The sequence below is a fragment of the Oenanthe melanoleuca genome, chromosome 6, assembly GCF_029582105.1.
Source record: "Oenanthe melanoleuca isolate GR-GAL-2019-014 chromosome 6, OMel1.0, whole genome shotgun sequence".
Taxonomy (NCBI): domain Eukaryota; kingdom Metazoa; phylum Chordata; class Aves; order Passeriformes; family Muscicapidae; genus Oenanthe; species Oenanthe melanoleuca.
Window position 1 is genome coordinate 16,977,394 of NC_079340.1, and position 22,225 is coordinate 16,999,618.

The following is a 22,225-nucleotide window of genomic DNA, read 5'->3' on the forward strand; positions in this document are numbered from 1 at the left end:
CTTCAAGTTACTTCTCCCTCTTTCAGTTGATCATCTTTCTTCTTTCTTCGTCCACCTTTTGATTGTCATTTTTATGAAGCTGCTACCCTTTGACTGGACTGCAGCATAGATCACTTCAATACCACCACAACCAACTAAGTAGCTGAGTGAGGACTTTGACAAGACAGGGACCATGACATTTGATTACCTAGATACAGTGTGGGGGAATTTCTTTTGGTGGTTTGTTGTAGGTTTTTTATTAATCCCTTTATACTGGAACACTTCATGCAACTTATTCTTATAAAAATATTACACAAGCATTAAGGGAATGAAAGAAGAAAGTCTGTCAGTAGATATATTCCTCCAAAAGCAGTTCCTGCAGTGGCTACATAATGAGAGGTGTCTCATTCATTTACTGAATTGCCTTTATACTGTATCAGCTGGAGGGGAGAAAGGTTAATACAAGCATTTGTTGGGCATCTGTTTTGCCTTTGCTAGTACACCTGTAAGATTTCAGGAGTTTCATTTAAAGCACACAGTACTGGCCACACTATTCCTAATGAAGTTGGTGGGAATTCCTCCCACCACCTTCAGTATGAACAGATAAGAGCTAGTGCTTGTGAAAAAAAAAAGAAAAAATAAGAAGAAAATAAATATATCCTCCCAACAGAGCCCAACTATTAATTTAGGAACACTCCATAAAGTTATTTTGTACATTTATGACAGCATAAACAAGAATAAAATTTAATATTTATTAGAATTTCTTCCAGTAACAGCATTCAACATCTTAACAAAGCAAGTTGTGAAGTCTTAAAAAAATCTAGGATTACCAAAAAAGTTAAAATAAGTTCTTATATTTAATGGCAACAAACAGGGAACCTTCTATTTAAAAACAAACTTGTCATATAAACAGCATTATTTTAAGAAAATGTGATTAAGATGATATGTAATTTTCAGAATGGACACACAATGTACGAATATCAATCAGAATGAAACAGAGGGGTGGAACACACTATCCCCTTAAAATCTCAAAACAGGCTTTTTGAAGAAAGGGGAGGGAGGAGGACCTTTCTAGTGAAATAACTTAGAAGATACCACACAATGGACAAAACCAAGAGTACAGAAGACATTACGTGACACCCTCATTACAACACCCCCTCAACTCTGGTTATACAGTAAAGTTAGTAAAGTGCATCTTCAAAGACTTGTCTAGTGAAATAGCTTTTCCAAATATAAAACACAACACGTGCAGTAACAGTTAAATCATAGTGTAAGTTTTTAGAAACTAATTTTTAACTTTTCATTCACTCAAGAAGAAAAGTTTTAACTGCAGTAGTGTTCACATTATTCTTCGATGCATCCTCATGTGCTTTTGTTACTTGGCAAACCTTTAAATACAGAGCATGGCAAAAATATGCAGTTTAAACAAGTGCTTCTCTCAATTCAATACAATTCTTCAACAGCAGAGTGGCCACATGCAGCACAACCATGTCAAATTTTGGGAAGCTTTGGTGCACTAATGATGGGATTGGTCTCCTGTAAATACCTCCGTCCCGCACTCTTGTAGTCGTAGGTGCAGGTGTGAGTCTCTGCATAGCGGTGTGTCGCACAGAAGTTGTTTCCACATCTGAAGAATCAAGAATATTACAAGTTACAAGCTTTTAGAAGCTTTTAATGCTCTGACATGCTGGGAGCCATTCTGCTTTAATCATGTGTTAAATGACAGAGTTGTTTGAATTGCTGTCATCCCCAACTTGTAACATTAACTGGTGGGGTACACAAAATGACATTTTCCACACTAAAACACATGTTTTAGTTTTGACCCAATAGTGTCTTCAGCTGGGAAGCTAAGAAAGATCAGTACTCCATGAACCAGCTAGCAAGGATCAAATACACTTATAAATTTAAGAATGATGAGTTTTTTAAATTAGCCATTTAAGATTAACAAATGCAGATTTAGTCAGCTGTTAGGACACCAGACAAACTACAGGGGACATAACTTCCTGTAGCACTTCAAAAGGATTTATCTATCCAAGATCACTTGCAATTTTGGTAAGTTAAGATCAGGATTTTTGCTTCAAACTTGACAATTCTGCAGCTAACAGTCTTACCAAGAGAAAAGCATACTTTGGATGCTATTTATGATCTGGAAAAGTGCTTTACCTGGAGACCCATACTGGTGTCCTGATGCCTGATTATTTGATAGAGATGCTTCTTGACAGTAAAACACTGACAACCACTCAAAATCAGAATTCTGTTGAAACGGATTAAGTGTTACCCATTGAACTCACACTATGCTCTAAATGCTCAAAGGTGACTGAAGTCTTCCAAAAACCAACATACATAAAAATCAAAGACTTGTTGAATACAAATTTGTGTAAGTTCACAAAATGTGAAAATGTGCTGCAATAGGGAGAAATCTGAGAGAGATTTCTGAGAAACTCTACCAAACCCTTTTTCTTCAAGTTGTTAAAGGTATCATAATTGAGGAGAAACTTTGCAGAACATGTATCTGTAGCAAGTTCTTCTCCTTCCAGTATAAAGTGTCATTGTTTCTGGCTATCTTGTTCATTTCCTGGTATTTTCCATTCTGTCACCTTCTATTTCTTGACCCTCCTGGAAGAATATACACCTCAAGTGCACAACAGGGGCAACATTCCTGAATTCTAATTACAACAGTTTTGCTGAACTGAGAATTGCTACTTTTTTGAAGGTTGCCTTTTGATTTGCTGTGCTTAAGGAATATCATGCAGCAAAGAAAATACTTTGGTTAACTCAGCTATCAATTTTAAGTAACAGCTGGTTCTATACTCAGCCTACCTGCACTCATAGCTGGTTGCCAATCCAGTTTTCTTGCCACAAAGAAAGCAGTGCTTAGAAATTTTCTTTTTTGCTTGAATTAAGCCATTCACAGGCGGAAGATGAGTTGTTTCACCTGCTTTCAGAAGTAGAAAGACAGCAAAGACAACTTATTCACAAACTAGTTAAATGTTATCTTTTGAAATGCAGATTTATTTTTCATTTCTTAGTATACTTCAGGGGGGAACCCCAAATAAAAGGAGAAGGGAAAAATAAACCCTGAAAGCCAAAACAGGAAGCACACCTCAAGCCTATGAACACCTCTGGAAGAGGCATCACAGTGCTCAGAACTGTTATTTTTGAACATCCTTAAAAGTTCACATAAGCAAGAAGTTACAGAACAAATCAAGAAACATCTCTTAATGGTCTTCCCAGGTGCAAAATGAGCACACTCAAGAGTGTCACTGGAAAAGCACCGTGCACAATGACTTTACAAAGACATTACAAAGACTCAACTGGGCAATCCAGTACCTAGCATCCAATATATTCAGCATACCAGTTTGTCAAATAAGTACTGCAACATTTTAAAATCTTGCTGGTACTCCATAATTGCAAGAGAAGTATAGTATTACACTACACGCCTCTACTTAGCTATATGGTTACATTACGCCCTTTGCAGATGTTTGCAAAATTTCTATACTTAAAAATTTATTTTTACTTTTTGCCATGTAATTCTTGGCTGTTGGTTTATTAACTGGAGATCATGTAAAGAAAAGGCTTCTCCTTTCTTCTTCTCCCTTCCTTCTACAGAAGTAAGTTCTTTGTCTGCAACTTGCTTAAGCATATTTCCCTCATCTGGATCAGTAAAGTGAGCAATGCATCCTCTCAAACATTCTTTCAGTGTTTCTACTGCTGTATTGTCAGGATGTTCCCAAAAAGTTTCTGAAATGCAGCAGACTACACTCAATAGCAGCATCAGGCAGTCACTACATAACACAGTCATCACTACCAACCACTCCAACTCCATTCCTATTTAGCACTGAAATTGCCAGGCAACATTTGTCCATGCTAATAATTTCATCATCTAAAAGCACATAATTTCAGAAGCATCAGTTAGCCCAGTTTGTGAAAGAGGCAGAGCTTGAAGACAGCTGGCTCTGTGGACCTACTTGAACAGAAAAAACAATACACCTATCTTCACATTTACATCCCTACAGCAACTACAGTGAAAAGTGATCTGTCCTTTGGCCAGGTGTACAACGAATCATCACCAGTCATGCTCTCTCTCAAGAGCCTGCATGATATGACCACACTAACTCATATCACCTTTTGGAAAATGCACTTTTGTCTGACAAAGATTCACCAGAGGAGTGTCTTCTTCACAGTCCTATCCAAAGTGACTCAGGTGTTAGCAGGCTTCCCCACCATGCAGACAAGGCTCTCAGGGTATCACCTCTGGAGCAGCAAAGGACAGGCCTCTTTACTAACTGACTGCCAGGTCAAAGCTGCACCCACAGCTGTGAAACAAAGGCACAACCCTCTCTTTCAGCAGCTTTTGCTCCAACTTTACAATTACATAACTTTTTTCTGTTGCAGCTGAAATTTGAACAACTATTGTGTAGCTCATTTTCTATACATGGATCTAGAATATATATACCTACCTCTTCCTATGGTCATACAGAAAGAAAAGAAAAATTGCTAACTGCAAATCAAAGATACATAGAAGAAAAATTAAATGTGCTGAAAATCCTTAGCTCACTGTCTTAAGAGCTTTAAAGCATTAATTTAGACAGTTCCTTTCCCCAAATAGAATTAATCTCATATGCAGTTAATATTTATGCTATATTTATGATTTTTCAGTAGATGTCAAACATTAAGCACTCCAAAGTTACCAAGGCTAGGGTGGGAAGAGTGATGACCAGCACAAAAAACAATGAAAAATCTGCACTATATCCTATATCAGTGTTTTGCAGCATCCATGACCTTACTGCTCCCTCCCCACTTTTTTTGTACTAAAGACAATGCTACTGATAAATTTGGCTCTGATTTTAGTAGAAGCAAAAGTATTCACAGAACTGATAATTTGGAAACTTCAGCACAGAAACTTACACTTAAATCTACAGATGATGTGCAGGATTCACTAAGTATTATAAAAGCTAAGAAAGAGTTGCAGTTATGGTCCACCTAAGATCTGGATGCCATCTGCATTTTTAAGAATTGCTTACAATATTAAAAGATTAACCATGCTATAGAAATGTAATACAGCAAGGACTCTAGAAGCCAAATGCCTTACAAGTATAAATTACTTTTGTCCTCACTATGTGTGAAATATGAGGAAAGATTAAAGAGTCATCTTTAATTATTATGTAAGTTACTTACCTACTCTTTTCCCTACAGCTGCCATACTTCCATTCATTCCAAGCCCATGCGCAGACTAAAGGAAAAGGAAAATTTCCACAAGGAAATTACTAGCAGATAGAAATTAAATGCAAACATAGGTAGTTTGGTATCAGCTTATTTGCTATCAATGTTTATCAATCTATCCACAAAGAGTCCAAGACAAGCTCTGCACACAAAGTTACAATTCTGCAATATAAAGCCTAACCCTCAATAGCTATTCAAATAAATCTCCCCACACTTCAAAATACACCAAAACAGCCAAGTATATTAGAGAGCAGAAGCTTGGTACATATGGTGCAAGTCACTGGGCACACTTTGGAATAAATGACAATTAGTGAGCAGCAGAATCCAGATGACACTTCTGACACACACACACTCAACTCCATCACTGAAGTAACTCATAAGTTCAGCTGTGAATGGAACAACTGCTTTAATCTTAATGAAAAATTACTTCTAGATACTTTTAGCTAAACAGGCAGTTTAGATACCATCAGCCATTCAGGAAAGAGTTTAAGACAATCAGGGATTTAAATACATCTCCCACAGCTCATCTGCCTCTGCTGACAAGACACACACACACATACAGAAATTTTATAACATCAGTATCACAAAACCAGGAAAACTTGGATTTCTTTGCATGTGTGCATACTTACTAGAATATATTCAGCAGCTTCGTTTGGAGGAGCAGTTTTCCTAAAGCTTTCTTCCTGAAAAGGCTGCAGGTCTGTAGGTAGTGCAATACCAGAAGTCCGAAACCTGTCAGTCCCACAGGAACTCTGTAAACTTTCCCTGTTTGTGCTTCGGGCCAGCGAAGCCAGAAATCCTAAGTTACTTACAGAACTCGCAGGTTCTTTGGATGCCTTGCTAGCCACATCTGTGATGTCCCTAGCCTCTGCTTTAGAAATTACATCAGGTCTTTTGCCAAGTGACTCTACTTTCACACTACAAAATCTAGTGGTCCTAGAAAAAGAGGAGTCTGCTATACTACGTACTTCCAGCGATCGAAGCACATTTGGGGAGGCTGTGGATCTCAAGTTCCCAGCCTCAAAGCATCTGGGCTGTGCTTGTGGTTTCAGAGTACTGTGATGTGCCACTTGCGCTGAGTACCGGAGGGGAGACAAAAGCAGATTTTTTTGAGGACTTAATTCACGAGTACTGAGAAGACCAGTCTCCATTGCTGCAGTGCTCAGCACTTTGCCAATAGGTTTTCTATGCTGCTCTACAACCTTAGAATCTTTGTCTCCATCAGGCAATTCAAGCTCTGGGTTCACCTTTCCTATGTCATAGATCTCACTACACTGTTCAGCAGTGCTGGCTTCTGTTAAAAAAGCAAAAGCATCTGGTTCATGTAGATGTTCTTCTTCTGTTCCATATAGTTCCACGTTTGTTAGATTTGGAAACAAAACAGCATCCTCCTCACCTGCTGAGGTCACACTTTCAGGTGCTTTTTCTGAATTTGCAGGCAGGGATGAAACAGGAGTCAGAATACTATTTGTAGGTAGTTTTGCATTTTCTAGTTCAACGCGAGATATTTTCGGTGGTAACCTGATGCTATTGACTGGCTGAGACCAAGAGCTGCTCTGCCAAGCGTCATCTTCCTTAAGGAAGTGATTAGCTGTGGATGGCATTGTTCTACCAGCAGTGGCCAGAGTAGCCAATGCTGAAAGTGCATTTTGGGGAGATTCTGACTGATGCAAATTCCCAGGAGGAGGTAGGCACGACTGTCCGATATGGGGGAGCACTCTCAGGAAGCGGTGACGAGCAGCAGCCACCGAGCCACTAGATGGTCGAGGAGTCATGGGAGGCCGAGGCTTCACCTTGACAGTTTTCTTAGGCTATTAAAGAAAAGAAAAAAAAGCCCAACCAAAATCAAAAAACACAGATCCAACAACAATTAGTATCTGAATTCCAGTTGCACTCAAAAAGACCTGACTGAAAATATGTTCTGAGGAATTCAGACAGTGTAAGGTCCAGATCATTCTACTCCCTCATATGTCACTAGGCATCAAGACTTCACCCCAACATCTGAGTAAGAAAATCAGAGATTATAATCAGGAAATGTTTTCAACAAATCGGTGATCAGAGAAACATAAAAAGGAAGCCAGAATGTCATCAAAGTTATCCAAAGGAGCTTCAGGTCTCAAACACAACAAAAAATGTAAAGAAATATAATCTCTTCATTTTACATTTAGATAACCTAGTAACACATGAGCATCAGTTTAATGTTTTATTTTCAAGATAATATTCCTATATTTCACTTTATAGGCTTTTCAGTTACAGTATGTCTAACGAAATTTCATTTTAAGAGAAACAGTGACTTTTACCAGAGCAGTACTGCAAAACAAGGCTACTTAAAGTACTGGAAGAAAAAACCCAAAACAAACAAAACCACAAAACCTACCAACCTGCCCACCCAAAAGATCTACCCTTGCAAATAAATCCAGGAATAGTAATGAATTCTTTGAATGAGGGCAGGTAGGTCCAAGGAATGCCACTGCCCCTCAGCAGAAAGTTTATACAACAGTATTTACATAAACAATAGCTGAGAAATCATCTATACCTGTGATAACTTGACTTCTCAATATGGCAGAGTATCTGATCTACTTTTTAGAAAACTCAGCACAAGTAAAGCCCAAGCCATTTTATGACAGAAAAATTGAAATCACAATTTCACCTTTTTACTCAGATTCATGTTCTCCATCTTTGCCTTGAGCAGTTTCATTTTATTCATAGTAATTGAATTCTCAATGATCTGTTGGCCAGAAGGTGATGCCTCTGTCTCATCTTCGTCATCAGCATATAAATTATAAACTGAACCACCACTGAAAATAAAAGAAAGTTTGTATTCACCCTCTAATGAAGTAATTGAATTACATTTTCAATGTAGAGTATTCTCACAACTAGGAAGTCATATCCGTAGTTGATCTGTTGACAAAACATTATGTAAAATTGTATGCAAAGATATTTCAAATCCATTTATCCGCATAAGCATCCCTTATTAGGACAAAGTGATGTTGCTGAAATCTGAACATAGCCACGCTTCTGGGAAGTTGTTATATCATATACAGTTGGTTCACACTCACTATATATTTTCCCCACAGAGGGGATATCCAGTTCCACAAATGTCTCCTGAAGATATGGCCAAAGCTGTTAAGTGTGTGACTCAGACAACAAGCTGATCAGTTTTCCAATTAACCAGACACTGGCATGGAAGGAAAAGTCCAAATTTCTATCCATCCTGAGGGGTGTTCTCACCATAAATGGAAATGGAGGGGTCACCCATGTGGATGTGATATTCTATTTCTCCTTTTCAAAATAAAAAAAAAAAAAAAAAGAAAAAAAAAAAAAGAAAAAAAGAAAAAAAAGATCAGTTTAGGTTTCCAAAGATTCCAAAGAGTCTCACATTTGGAAAAAAAATAAATAGATTAGAATTGCTAGTCCCAAGACAAAATATTTAAAGTCAGTAGTCACTGGAAGTTTAAAGCTTGACATTTCCTTCTTCCATTCCGCATTCTACCAGAATGCAAAACCTCAAGGTTTTAAAAATCAGCATTTAACTTGTTTTTCCTATGAAGCAATGAAGCATTGATCAAGTAACACATTCAACATTTGACAGCAAAATGAAAGAACCATTAGGACTGTCCAATTCATTATAAACTGATGCATTTTCAATGCTGTATGCAGTACATTTTAGGGTGTTTTAGTTCTTCCATTAGGTTGTCAGCATCTAGAAATCATGACAATCAGGCAATTCCCCTTAATTCCCCTGTGCTCATACAAATATCTTAGTAGATTTACCTCAAGTTTCTACTCTCCAAAAGAGATCAAGGAAGGACTGAAAGTCATGTGGAAATCAGTATCAAAAAGAAAACATCACTAATTAGAGCTGGCATCTTACCTGATTCTTGGAAATATTCTGCTGCCTTTAGAGCCAGCATTTTTTGTACTGACTCTCCAAATCCAGTTCCTAAAATGTAACAGAATTCCAAAGGCAGCACTGGGAGACAGTGTGAAGAGCAAGACAGCACCAAATGCAAACCAAGTGTCAGCAAAATAGACCAGACATTTCTTACCAAAACTAAGTAATTCCATATGGGGACAGTTAACATGCATATTACATATATATACTTCCGGTAAAAATTCAACACTAAAAAATAATTCCGAAATTTTATCTTTACAAAGGTTTACATCATCAAGTCAAAAAATTTTGTTGAACATACCTTCCTGCTAGGTAAGAATAGAAAGCAGAATGGTCGTGTCTCATGTTTGGTTGATTTTTGATTTTTTTTTAAATGCAAAAATAATTGTTTTATTTTTCTTCCATTTTCTGACAAATAGGGGTCAAAAACACACACACAAAAAAAGAAAAAGGGGTGATAAGAGGATTGTTTAATTGATTTAATGTGATTGTAAGATTATAGAATTTGGACATGGAGCTTTGATATTAATGATATTTTCAGTGCATTTTTTAATTAGTAAATTATAAATTTACTTTGTCCATAGGTGTCAACATTCCTGAGCTCTTCCTTGTGAAATGCATGTCTCAAAAACTATTAGCTTGCTGAAACCCTTTCAGCACCAGTGTCTGCCAGTCGTCCATCACAACTTCAACACTCTTCTAGCCCAGAGACAATGTCCACTGTATGCATTTATACTTTTGTCAAGTAACCAGTAACTCAACCACAGATAAAATAAAATTATCTGGAGAGCTATAAAAGAAAACCAAAACCTATGTCTCATTTCTAAATTTTGTTCAATGAATTCTGCTCCAGGTACCAGCAATGTGAAAAAGGATGACAGAATTTTGAAGCATTTATTTTAACCACCAATATACTCCCATATGAATACATCTGTCAGTATAGAAAACAGCAGCATTCAGAGTGACCCATAGCTTTACTCTATAAAGATCACACAAAAAGATCTGATTTGCTTCCATTCTCTTCTCCCTTTGCTACTTTTTCCATTTCTCACAGTCCCACCCAGCCATGATAACAAACTCAAGAACTAGTATTTCCTTCCCCTCCAAATTACCATCTGCCTTAGTAGAAAAGCTAGTAAGTGAACTCCTATAGAAAGCACAGAAAAACAGAAGCAACTCAAGCTGACTGTTTTCAAATCAGGTGGCTTCCAACCCAACTGGCTCACTTGACCAGTGCCAGCACACTTATTAAGCCCAATGTATTTGACTTTCCTCCACGCTGCTGTGCTTTGAAAGGCTTACCCAGGTACCTTGCAAGAGCCAAATGAGTGTGGTTTTTCCTCCCATTTGCAACTTTTAGCCAATCTCAGTAAAATTACTATTGAATCTGTACATTAGGATTACCCAGTGGAAAAGTTGGGTAGACTTTCAGACCACTGTCTACACTAGTTTCAAATGGCAAAAAAAATTCAACACACACACACACACTAAAATTTGAACATGTAGGAAGATATCAGGGAGCCCATTCTACTGAAAAATGACATTTCAAGCTCCTTATGACAACTCCTTGCACTAACTCACAGTATAGCATCCACAGTGCCAACTTTGTGAATGGATTTTGATGTTCACTGGAGACAGAGGTTAAATAGGAACAAAGTAGTAACAGGCAGGGTAGCAGCAAGAATAAGAATTACACCAATCTGATCATCTTTCCAGAAGTGTATCAAGCCCAGTGCAGCAGCTAGGTTCTCAGTTCTTAACCAATTATGCTTTTTCAAACCTATTTCAAACAATACCATATGTGGTTATTTACTGAAAGAGTAAAGAGGCTGAAAGATAAAATCACAGATCTAAAGTATTTGTATATTTTCTCTTCCTTGTATATCAAACACTAGATCTTTCTACTTTGTATAACAGTGGGGGAATTAAACTTTGATATTTCCTTCTGTCAGTGGTTTTTACGTATGGATGTCTTTAAAAATTTTTAAGAGTAGTATCACTCTGAATACAAACTGAATATAAATCCAGTACAAAGCTCTTTCTTTCCCTTTGCAAACAGAAACAAGAATAGTCACTTAAAGCAATTTAAGCCTTAGCCTTGGAGAAAACACAGGTAATACCAGAAAAGGGACTCCTTTCCTCACAGCTGTACAAATATTAAGTTCTTGAGAGGATAAAAGTACCTACCCAAAAGCTGCAGTATAAAAATAGAATGCAATAATTTTTAATAGATATCCACTTTGATAATTTTAGGAAAAAGACTACCAAATGGCTTATTACAATTACAATGTAGTAAGTAAAGTGATACACCTGTGCTTCTGATGACATCATCACTGGATTCTGGCAGTAATTGACACAAGGTTGGTACTCAACAGTAGCTAACCTGAGGCCTAATTACATCCAAAATCTGGCTGTATTGGTAATTACTTCAGTACATTAAAAAAAATAAGGCATAAAAAAAATCACGGAAAAACCTCCCAACCAAACTGCATCCAAAACCAAACAAATGCCCACCCCACAAGAAGCACAACAAAACCACCTCTCCCTTAAAACCAAACAACCACCCCACAACCAACAAACTAAAAAAGCCCACAGGATTTTACACTGCCAATCTACTATTTTCCTGACTAACCATTTAGTCCATAGGAAAAAAAAAATATTATGTGAATAAGGAAATGTTTACAAAACTAAACAAATGCCTTAAGCACATAGAGAAAGTGCTTAATAGAAGTTTTTATTATCTAATAAAATATTCATTTGACTCTCCTGCAACATGTTCCTTTTCAGAAAGGGCTGGAATGTTGAGAATTGCCTGAAGTATGAAGTCAGTTTTATCTCACTATATTAATGCACACAGTGATAAGAGAATCATTAGCACAACCACTGACCACAAAGCACTACTGTGCTGTTAAATAGTCACAACAATTTAATAGCCCTAAGGGAATAACTCCTGCAATATGCCAGATGCTTTTTTGATAAAACCAACAAATACAGCTTAAAATTACACAGTAACCCACTTCTGAAGAATAAGATAAAGATTAAAACCAACTTTACCTCAAAGATTCAGAGAGTGGTGTTAAAGTGCCATCGCCCCTGTCAACCACACGGAAGAAATTCAACCGATCTCCTTCTCGATACACTAAGAAGGTCACTTGTTTGTTGGATGGCCCTTTCTCCCAAATCTTGTCTCTAGCAGGATCCATATACTCAGCCATTTCCCTGATAGGATCTTTCACAGGAACTAAAAAGATAAAAGAGACAAAATAAAACCAAAATATTATTATCATTCTTTTTGTTACCTCTTGAGAGCTCAGCTCAGTTTGTAAAAGGAATTCTTAACCTAGAAGATATGATGAGTTTATTCCCAAGAGAAAACTATCACGGGAATTTCTTCCTTTTCACTCCTACACATATGATCCACATAACCAAGTTTATTGTCTGACTGCAGCAATGCCTGATTCTTATTGACCATATTTTAAAAATTATTTTTACAATGACATTCCAGGACAACTTTTTTCTTCAAGTGAAGAATTGCTGATTTTATGACTTAATGATTCTGTGCATACAAATAATCTTAAGAAAAAACAAAGTGCACTTGATATGCTAAGAGAAGATGGGGGAAAAAGTCCCCACATTTTTGTTAAGTATCTTTCCAATTAATTTGGAACTGAAGTCTGACTATCTAAAATGCTTACCTAAGAGAAGCTCTTTACAATCAAAAGACATTACACGAAAACCACTCTCTTTAACTTCCTTAACACCTACCTCTTCTGGTGTTAACAGGTCCACCTCGCATTGCCAGAACCAACTTCAGAGTGCAGCCTTCTGAAATGCTGTAAATAACAATAAATAAATGTTGTTCATCCTAATAATTATTTAGAAGCATTAATTAGAAACCTAATTTTATTCTATACTTACTTATAATCATCCAAACAATAGTCATCCTTCAGTTCCATATTATTCCAAATTAAGTGCTGCTGAGAGACAGGAATACCTAAACAAAAGAAACAAACAAATGACTTAAGGCTTGGCAAGAGGGCTTCTGGAGAGTTTCTCTCTTTGAAGAGTGTGGGGCTGATGGACTAAAACTGGATCACAGGAGAAAGAGGAGAAGCAGCAGGAAATGGGCAGGCACTTGAGCTGTCTTCAGCTATGACATCCAACCTCCAAATAGTTATTAATATCAAAGATTTTCCAAAGGCTTTAGCTCACACAAATTTAATCTTTTGGCTTAGCAGAGAGTGTGTGGAAGTGTTCATCTACTTCAGGCTTATTGAATACTTGCTTTTTCCAGTCATCAGATAAGGGAGGTTTTTATCCTTTTACCTGAACTTCACTTTATGCTTACTGAGAGGAAAAACAGGATAAAACTTCTACTGACAAAACTGCTGAATAATTTAATCACAGACTGCTATTTTGTATTAATCACAGTACAGACAGTCACATTAAGGTGACTGGTGGCAGCTCTATCAGAGTGGCAATAATTGCAAATGTGTTCCTATCTGTGCCTGGTTTGGGACCTCAGAGTTGGCATGTACATGTATTATCAGAGCACTTAACTAAACTTCATACTACAAATACTTTAATTTTATTCTGTGTTTTTTTTCAAGCCATCAGAATGTTATTACTAATATACAGTAATATTCATTTTCAACTCAAGTTCTGAGATTATTTGGATATTTTTTGTTAAAAGAAAGTAAGCATACAGAATATTTGTTCCTTATATTTCTGTGTTCTATACAAAAAGAATCCGAATTCTACACTATTTTTGCCTGCATAGTCAACTCAGATACAAATGTAATACACATTAAAGATAATAAGCAAGAGCTGGTACAACTTGAGGTCTTCACACATTTTTACTGGAATCCTACTACTTTCTGAATTTTGGATAGAATACAAAGGATGAGACATCTCAGATCACTAAAAAAAAAATCTTCCCTCCAGCATCAAAAGGAAGTTGTTCAATTTGTCTAGTGAAACCCAGGTAATTAAGATCTCACTGTTCATTCAGGACAAATGTTAATCAAAATGTGTATCTATAGAGATCAATAACTACTTTTTCAAAAAGTTCTGAACACTACTTCTCATACTAAGAAACAAAATCTAGAAATGCATTTTCCTAAAGGTTACATTAAAATAATCTTATCCTATATTTTTACTTGTTGCATGTTCAGATACTTAAAAGGAAATGCAAGTGGCAGTGCTACACAGTAAGACTTCCCTAAACACATCTGGCAGGAGGGGAACACAAAGATCAGAGTCTTTCAGATAGTTCCCAAAAACATCAAAGCTTTTGAAGGCTTGTGAGAATGCTTAGCAAGCTGTAGCAATGATCAGGCAATGATCCCTTGCTAGGTAGAGGAAGGGCACAAAGCTCCCAATGCCCAAGGAAGAAGAGAGGATCAAAGTCCAAGCACATTAAACAGGCAAGTAGGAGACATCCCTTTGCAGAAGGGAGTGCACTTTGGAGGAACTGTCTTTGTTTGTCTTTAGGCTTTACAGAAGATGACAATTTCCTCTTCTCACCACAGCTCATATTCAGATTTTCCCTGTTCTGAACGACCAACACAACTTTACTCCACCTGATTGCATTTAATAGCAATCTCATATCCTCTGATGTCCACAGGACATTTGTATGAAGAATATCTTCATACAGCAAACTAACATAATTGCTATTACACTGCCAGCTATTTAATAGCTGATTATTGGTTATGTTTCAAGTCAGCAGTGTAAGCAAAAGAACAAGTTGGCAATAGCCAGAGTCTACATTAAAAGTTTTTTGTGTCATTTTGCACTCTTCTGATTACAAACAATCTGATGACTGTCTGCATTTGTTATGGTTTCAGCAGCCTCCAAGGAGCAATTTCCAATTACTTTGATAAACATAAAGAGTATTTGTTAAAAAGGCTGGCTTTCAGCTGGCAGTACTGGAGTGAAACATGGTTTTGCACATTCAACAATGACAATGTATTTTTGATGAAATGAACAGATGAAAAGAGGATACTCTACTGTAATTGCAAACAGCACATCTTTATTACTTATTCCCTTTTATACTGCTTTCTTAGAATTCTGTATCTATACACTGAAGAAATAGTATGTGTTTTATAGCTTCAGAGAAAGCAAAATATTCATTAGCTGTCCCTTTCCTGGATTATAGTAAGGATTTCTTGAGGAGACATTTGCACACAAGATCAACATGTACAACTGCCAACAATAATGAGAACTGTGAGATACCCAAGCACTGCACCCTCTCCCTAAGAAGCACATGACTGTATCACTGGTCTGCTCCAAATCACTATTGAGAGGTAAGCAGGGCAATAAGCTACATCTCGATGCTCAAATGGAAATGAGCTGGCTAGGTGATGCCACAGGACAGAAGAGTCTGCAGACTACCTATTGAAATGGCTGTATGTGCACTGACAATGTGACCTGCTAAAATGGGAGAAGGAGAGAAGCAGCTACCCTGTCCTGTCTCTTAATCAGCACATCACATACAGCCTTAAGCTTCCCTCCCTAGCTCTACTTTTTGGCATGCTAAGTAGGTTCACCACAGAAACTGATTTGATCAAGTCTGACACAGGAAAAAAAAAATTAAAATCCATGCAGATTTCAGAAAAAGCCCTTGGTTTTATGTTGTGGGTCTAAAGTTGCTGTGTTTAAAAACACCACGTACATTTCACTGTCAAAATTCAAACTGCACTTGTCTTTTATTCAGTGTTGAAACTGATGGAGCCTCTTCACACAGAGAGGCTGGGCTGACAGTCTTATTTTCCCCCACAAACTGGCTACATTAGTAAGAGGTGCAAAAGCCCACGACTTACAGTGGCAGGACCATTTCCCTAATGGTTAAACCCCCAGCTTCCACTGAATGACAGTAGCTATGGCAGAGAAAATGGAGTCAGTACTGACCTACTCTTTGTCCAAGGGACTGATTAAGAACAGACTAAAGACAGCAAATCACTGGTGCAGGCCAACAAAATTTCCTGACAAAGGTGACCTTACTTTACAACTTCCAGATGCTGCTCTGGGCAGCCATCCGCTCTGAGCAGCCTTGCACTCACAGAAATGTTCCACCAGATCAGACAAGGCACAAGCTTAAAAAATGTTTCATGAACTTCTCTATCAGCACAGTAAACAGGCAAATCATAAAGCAAATAGAAGATGTAGGGTAAAGTAGTAAACAGAAAAAAAGCAGGATTGGTTCTGTTAAAAATTCATGATGCTCGTGCAATCCACTTACTTCAGTCCTGGCAGAAGCACAGCTATTTTCTCTAATGCAAATAATAATAAATATTATTATGACATACTCTGAATTCACAGAATATTGAAAGAAATTACAATATCCACATGAAGTCTGCTTGACATTCTTCTAGTTATTTGATGTGAAGCTGCTGTATATAGGCAGCAAAATAATGACAGCAAAAAGACCAAAGAAAAATAACAGCTCACATGAGTTGAACTGAGACACACATACACAACAAAATTACTGCTGCATCTGTCGTTCCCTGTTGAACACAAGGGAACACCTACTGAACACTGAAATCAAGATGTACGCTGAAATCTAGCTCTCTTTCCTCCCTTTACAATAATACAAGAACAAGAGAACATCTAAATTTTCATCGAAAAAGGTTGATGTTTCCATGTACACAGATCATAAAATTCAGGTACAAGTACTCACCCAACAAACCACAACCAAGTTGGTTTTTATTTTAAAGCTAACTGTGTAAACGAATGCCTGCAAGCTAACAACAACCACTACCACCACCAAATCCCAAAGCCCACCTACTCCTTTGAGACTCAAGCCTATCTTTCCCAATAAACATGTTTACAGGCATTATCTATGGTTCTTTAACAGACTAATTAAGCACTACTACGAATACACAGGCTGAATGCTATCTGTCTTTAACAATGTAATAATTGGTGTTTCTGAATGAACACTAAACTCTGCCTAGCCCAGCAGCTACAAGGACTTGTGTGACAGAGAAAACAAAGAGATCTCAGTCTAAAAAACCCATTACCTCCTCTTTCAATGAAATCCTGATTTTTTTAAGTACTACTCCTGTTAAAGCTCAGTCTTTCATGCCACCTTGAAATACAGATACCATGTCCATCAACACTGATTAACAAGTAAAAACAATGGAATAGGTAGCACTGATAGCAGCACTGTGTGTGTATTCCAGCTTTTATGCCACCAGTAGAGACAAAGGGAGCTGTTTCTTCCCAGGTGAACCATTTTAAAGGGCTCAGTGAATCTGAGACTAGGAGCGATTTACCCCTGGGGCTCCAAAGTCAACACTATAACCAATCTCCCCCTTACTTCACATAGAACATATTTGAGGACAGATGCCTGCATCTGATCCAAACACACATCAGATATGCTATAACTTCAATTTATGAGTAGAGGACTTGCACTGAAATTTCAGATGCATTGGAACCTGGAAGTTTTTACGTATATTCTTTACTGACTAAAACCACTGAAAACACATAGCTGGAAACATGCAGCCCTTTCTTAGTAAGGTACCAATGTCCAGTACAGCTGTCTAAACAAAGCCTTTCCGTATCAGATCACTAGCAGGCATCAAGAATGACAAACAGTATCTGAAATAGACAAAATTCCTAACATGCTATCCATATTATGCTTTTTTATTATGGTGAAGACAGTCTACAGCTACTGATTTTCCAGCTGACAAAGATCAATTTTATCTTGTTTCAATTTTGTTATTAGCCTCTCACAATTAAAGGCATTGGTAATATTCAACAATTTGTTAGCTTCTGACACAGTTCTAGATTTTTTTTCTTGCAGCTTTCAGGTCTCAGCTCATTTTTTCAAAATGTCTCCTCTTCTTTGCTTACATACTATCATCCCCAACATCCAAATGAAGAAAATATGCATAACTAGGGACCTCATGTAGTCTTCCAGCACTGTAGGAGGCATTCTCCAACCAGAAGTGCAGCTTAAATAAGAGATTCACACCCCACAAAAGCTGACATGATACAATAATAAAAAGGGAAAACCAGCAGCAGAAACGGGAACAGATGTAAGCTTTCTCCTTTCCATCTAAATCACAACAAAATTACTTCTGAATTTTTGCTCCATCTGAGTGATTTACTGCTCAAACTTGTGCACTATAATAGCAACTTTGCCACTGAAAAATTGTTAATTAGTATTTTGCATGCAATAACAACCCCAAATGCAACACAGAATTAATTTGTCATTGTGCATCTGTTTTGTCCACATGAAACTGGTCAATTTGTTTTCACTCTACTTCCCACAAATTATTAATCAGAACAGTACAAATATTTTAACTCTGCTATGGAGTATTAAAGTATCACAACTGACTTCTTACAATACAATGATAAGCACCAGTGAGCTCATCTTCCATGTTTAATGAAATTTACTTATTAATTCTATACAGCAGGCAGCTAAGCCATAATTACCTCACCATCCTATGAATGACAACACACAAACAAAATTCCAGATAAGCATTATTATAACTTCATTACTGAGATGTTCTTCTAATAAGAAATGAGGATACTTTTGTCAGCTGTAGGTATAATTGAGTATGGCTATTCACAATCTTACATTTTGGACTACAGGGAATTCAAACCCTTCTTCCTCACATCTCCCAATGATCTCATCATGTATCCTTTAAAGCTCACTCCATCACTGATATTACCCAGATAGCCAGCTGCCTTCTGCTCCCTTCTGCCTATGCTGCCTTTTAATTCATGGTTAAGCTAGTATTCTATGCATCTCTTCTACACCTACATTCAATTATAGGCAGGAAAACGTCTCTCCTTTTCTTGTTTCACCTCTAGCCTCCAGAAGCATCTTGACAAATTCTCTGACTTGCAACTAATTATGGCCTTGTCCACAGCAAACAAAAGCCCATCCACACAGCTGCACTATTGTACCTACACGGATGCAAGCTCCAGTCATCTGCACACTGGAGCCTCTGCTGTGTGGATCTTAATAGCAAACAGTCCCCTCTGTTGTTGCAACGCTTGTGTGTTTTAAGACTTGTGCCAGCTGTCTGGGTTTTTTTCCATCCACTAGAGCAGATTTCCATAAGAGGAGGAGAGTATCTTAGATTCCAGTCTACAGCATCATATTACATCTCCCAGAGGACGGGTTCCACACAGACGGAAGGATGAAAAACATGTACAGGTATACTAGGGAAGGAGAGGATCCCTTTTCTTAAAATTAGCAACTCTGCTAGCTACTCTCAGCTTCTACAGCTGTACAGTTCTTTAACTCCTCCAAAGTGAAAAAGAAGACAGAGGATGCAATGCTTAAACTACAACTATATAAATATTTCAAATCACATTCTTTCATGCAAGGTCATCCTCACCATAGAGAAAAAGAGGTAAGAGGGGACTAACCTACACCTATTCTTGCATAAGCATCAGGACTGGCCTCATAACTTAATGGAGATTTTCACTTTGCAAAACGTGCCAAGTTTATCACTTTAAGACAAAGCATTGCTCAGCCAGAACAACTGTCTACCAGCAAAAGATCACTCACCTAAACAAAATTCAAATCAGTAACTTAAAGCTGCCTTTGGGATTTGCCTGCACTGCAGTTGCACTTGTGACTGCAGTATCATAAAAAAAACATAAACTGACTAACCTAATCAGCAACAAACATAGCAGCAAGTTTAAAGTATGTTCAGTTACAATATACACATATTGCAAGGCTCAAATTTATAACCTTGCTAGTTAACAAACAACTTGGGTCAGAGAATCCAAAGATTTTTATATATGATTAACCTTAATTGTACACAGAAAAAAAACCCCAACCAACCCACCAGAAGAGCAAACATAGCAATTCCAGTGAAGCCTAAGCCATGAGCCTATAGAAAATGGAAAGAACAGAAAAACAGCTCAATTTCAATTAAACCTAAGGCATAAACTAAGCACCTAGTTTTTTATACATATTGCTAAACATGACATTAAAGTTTTCTGGTTTGATTTCAGCAATTATGATTTCTAAAACAGGATTAAAGTGATAAAGTTTACACTGAAATAAGAGAGAATAGTACCTTCCAGTCTTTGAATTTTAGCTTTCACAGAAATAACTGTTTCAAAGGGGGAAACTCGCAGTTCAAAGCAGGTTCCTGTTAGCGTTTCAATGAAGAGCTCCATAGTTTCATAGAAAGGAAGTTTGTAGTGAAATGGTCCCATATTATCTTTATTAAAAAAAGGAGGCTCTTTCTTGTTGGCCATTAGAAAGGATTTACAACTTCCTTGTAAGAAGATCTGTCAGGAAACTACATTCCACTTCTAGCCAAGGCAGCTTTGAAGACACGTGTAGTGCATTGCTGTTCATCTTTAGGATTTTTCACCTATAAAGCAAACAAATATAGTTCTGACAACATCTAAACGCAACTGCTAAAGATAATTTAAATTTATTTTTTATAAAATGGCTGCTAATAAATATTAAGTTATTACCTACATATGGCAAGATAACCATAAATTATATCACCAGCATTGTATTTTTAGGGCCCTAATGTCAGTCAGCATTCCAGACGCAACCTACTACCTTTGTTATTTTTGTTTCCACAAGCGACATGACAACCAGACGCCCAATGCCTCCTGACAAGAGCTGAGCCCTCCGCAGTGTCAGAGCTAGAGAAAAACTCCAGAAAGGCGTGAGAACGGGGACGGCTCCGGGCTCAGGGAAGGCAGTTGGAGGCGGCAGCTCAGCCCGCGGGGTGCAGCACCGCCCCGGCGCGGGGGCCGGAGCCCCGAGCCCGGCAGCCGAGCGGAGCGCAGCGCCCGCGAACAAAGAACGGCGAGCAGCTGCCCCGTCCCCGCCGCTGCGCTCGGGGCAGCCTCGGCCCCCGGGCTGGCCGCGGGCCCCGCCACCACCGCCCCGGGACACGCGCCTCGCCGGCGGGGCCGGGCCCGGGGCGGTTCGAGCACGGCCCCTCCGCCCCGCCGCCCTCGGCGCTGCCGCCGCAGGGTCCCCGCAGGAGCGGCGCTCCCGAGGGCCCGGAACCCGCCGAGCGAAGCGGGGTCTCACCTCATCTGCCGCCGCCGGGCCCGCTCGGGGGGAGCCTCGGCTCCCGTCCCCCCGCGCCGCCCCGCCCGCCGCAGCTGCCGGAGCCGGCCGGGCCCGGCGGGACGCACGGACCGGAGCGCAGCCGGAGCCGCCGGGGGCAGGACTGGGAGGTGCCGCCCGGCAGCCCCCGCGCTGCCCCGCCCTGTGACAGCTCCTGCCGCGGACCAATGGGGCGCCCGCTCTCACGGACCTCGGCCAATCAGCGCTGCCGGGGGCGGGGCTCGCGGTGCCTCAGGGGCGGGCGCCCGCCGGGCCGCTTGTTGTGGTCGTTAAGACGCGGGGCGGCAGCGCGTGCGCGGGGAAGGACCCGGATACGCTTCCCCATGCCGGGAGTGCTGAGGGCCGGGCTGGGTGGGGATCCGGGCAGCCCGGGCCCGTGCGAGCTGTCCCTGCTCGGGGCCGGGGGAACGGGATGGGCGTCCAGGTCCCTCCCGCCCCAGACCGCTGAGTCTGTGCAACGCCCCCAGCGCTACCGGTGGCCACGTGACAGCGGGGCGGCCGCGCTGCCCCCTGGGACGCGGAGTGCGGCGGGGCCGCGGCCGATAAAGCGAAGGTGCCGCCCTGCGCTCCGGCCGAGCCGCCGGCAGCAGCGAGACCCTGCGCTCAGGCCGATGGCTCCAGGCGTTACCGGTGTGTGGGAGCCGCTGGGCCCGGGATGCGGGGGCGGGCCCGCTCTGCCCAGCCAGGACGCGAACATTCCCGGCCGTGGCAGGGACCAGGCACTGCTCTGGGCCTTCACTTCACAGCCTTGTGCTCCCGTTTCAGCGTTTGGTGGCCGGGCCGAGCTCCAAAAGCAGCGGGGCCTTTGGATGATCACAGGCTAGAGAAAACAAGCTTATCTTATTAGCAGGTGCTAATTACATTAACAACTGTACTTTCCATTTAGGTTTTAAAAATACACAAGACCTACCCTGACTCGCTGTTAAGTTTCAGGCCCAGTTAATTTTTGAGAAGCATGTAGTGGGTATGGGAACCTGTCAAAGCGTCTGGATGCTGTCATACTGAGCCTTCAGCTCTGCCCTTTCCAGAATATGCAGAATATGTGGTTTATCAAATTTGCAAAA

General features: G+C 39.6%; 2 protein-coding genes across 2 annotated transcripts; one reads left to right on the forward strand and one right to left on the reverse strand.

Moving 5' to 3' along the window:
- Positions 1-717: 717 nt before the first annotated feature.
- On the reverse strand, positions 718-21,253 carry ZFAND4 (zinc finger AN1-type containing 4). The gene is made up of 12 exons (XM_056495147.1): positions 21,123-21,253; positions 20,140-20,442; positions 13,016-13,091; positions 12,863-12,930; positions 12,152-12,338; positions 9,077-9,145; positions 8,458-8,484; positions 7,853-8,057; positions 5,832-7,013; positions 5,158-5,212; positions 2,800-2,917; positions 718-1,606 (listed from the first exon to the last, which is right to left on the reverse strand). Exons 2-12 carry the CDS (start codon positions 20,321-20,323, stop codon positions 1,471-1,473), a joined length of 2,307 nt encoding a protein of 768 aa, XP_056351122.1. The 5' UTR covers positions 20,324-20,442; positions 21,123-21,253; the 3' UTR covers positions 718-1,470.
- Positions 20,607-21,985, forward strand: LOC130254973 (translation initiation factor IF-2-like). Its single transcript, XM_056495148.1, has 2 exons — positions 20,607-20,612; positions 20,777-21,985. The coding sequence occupies exons 1-2, from the start codon at positions 20,607-20,609 to the stop codon at positions 21,983-21,985; spliced, it is 1,215 nt and encodes a 404-aa protein (XP_056351123.1).
- The last annotated feature ends 240 nt before the right edge of the window (positions 21,986-22,225 follow it).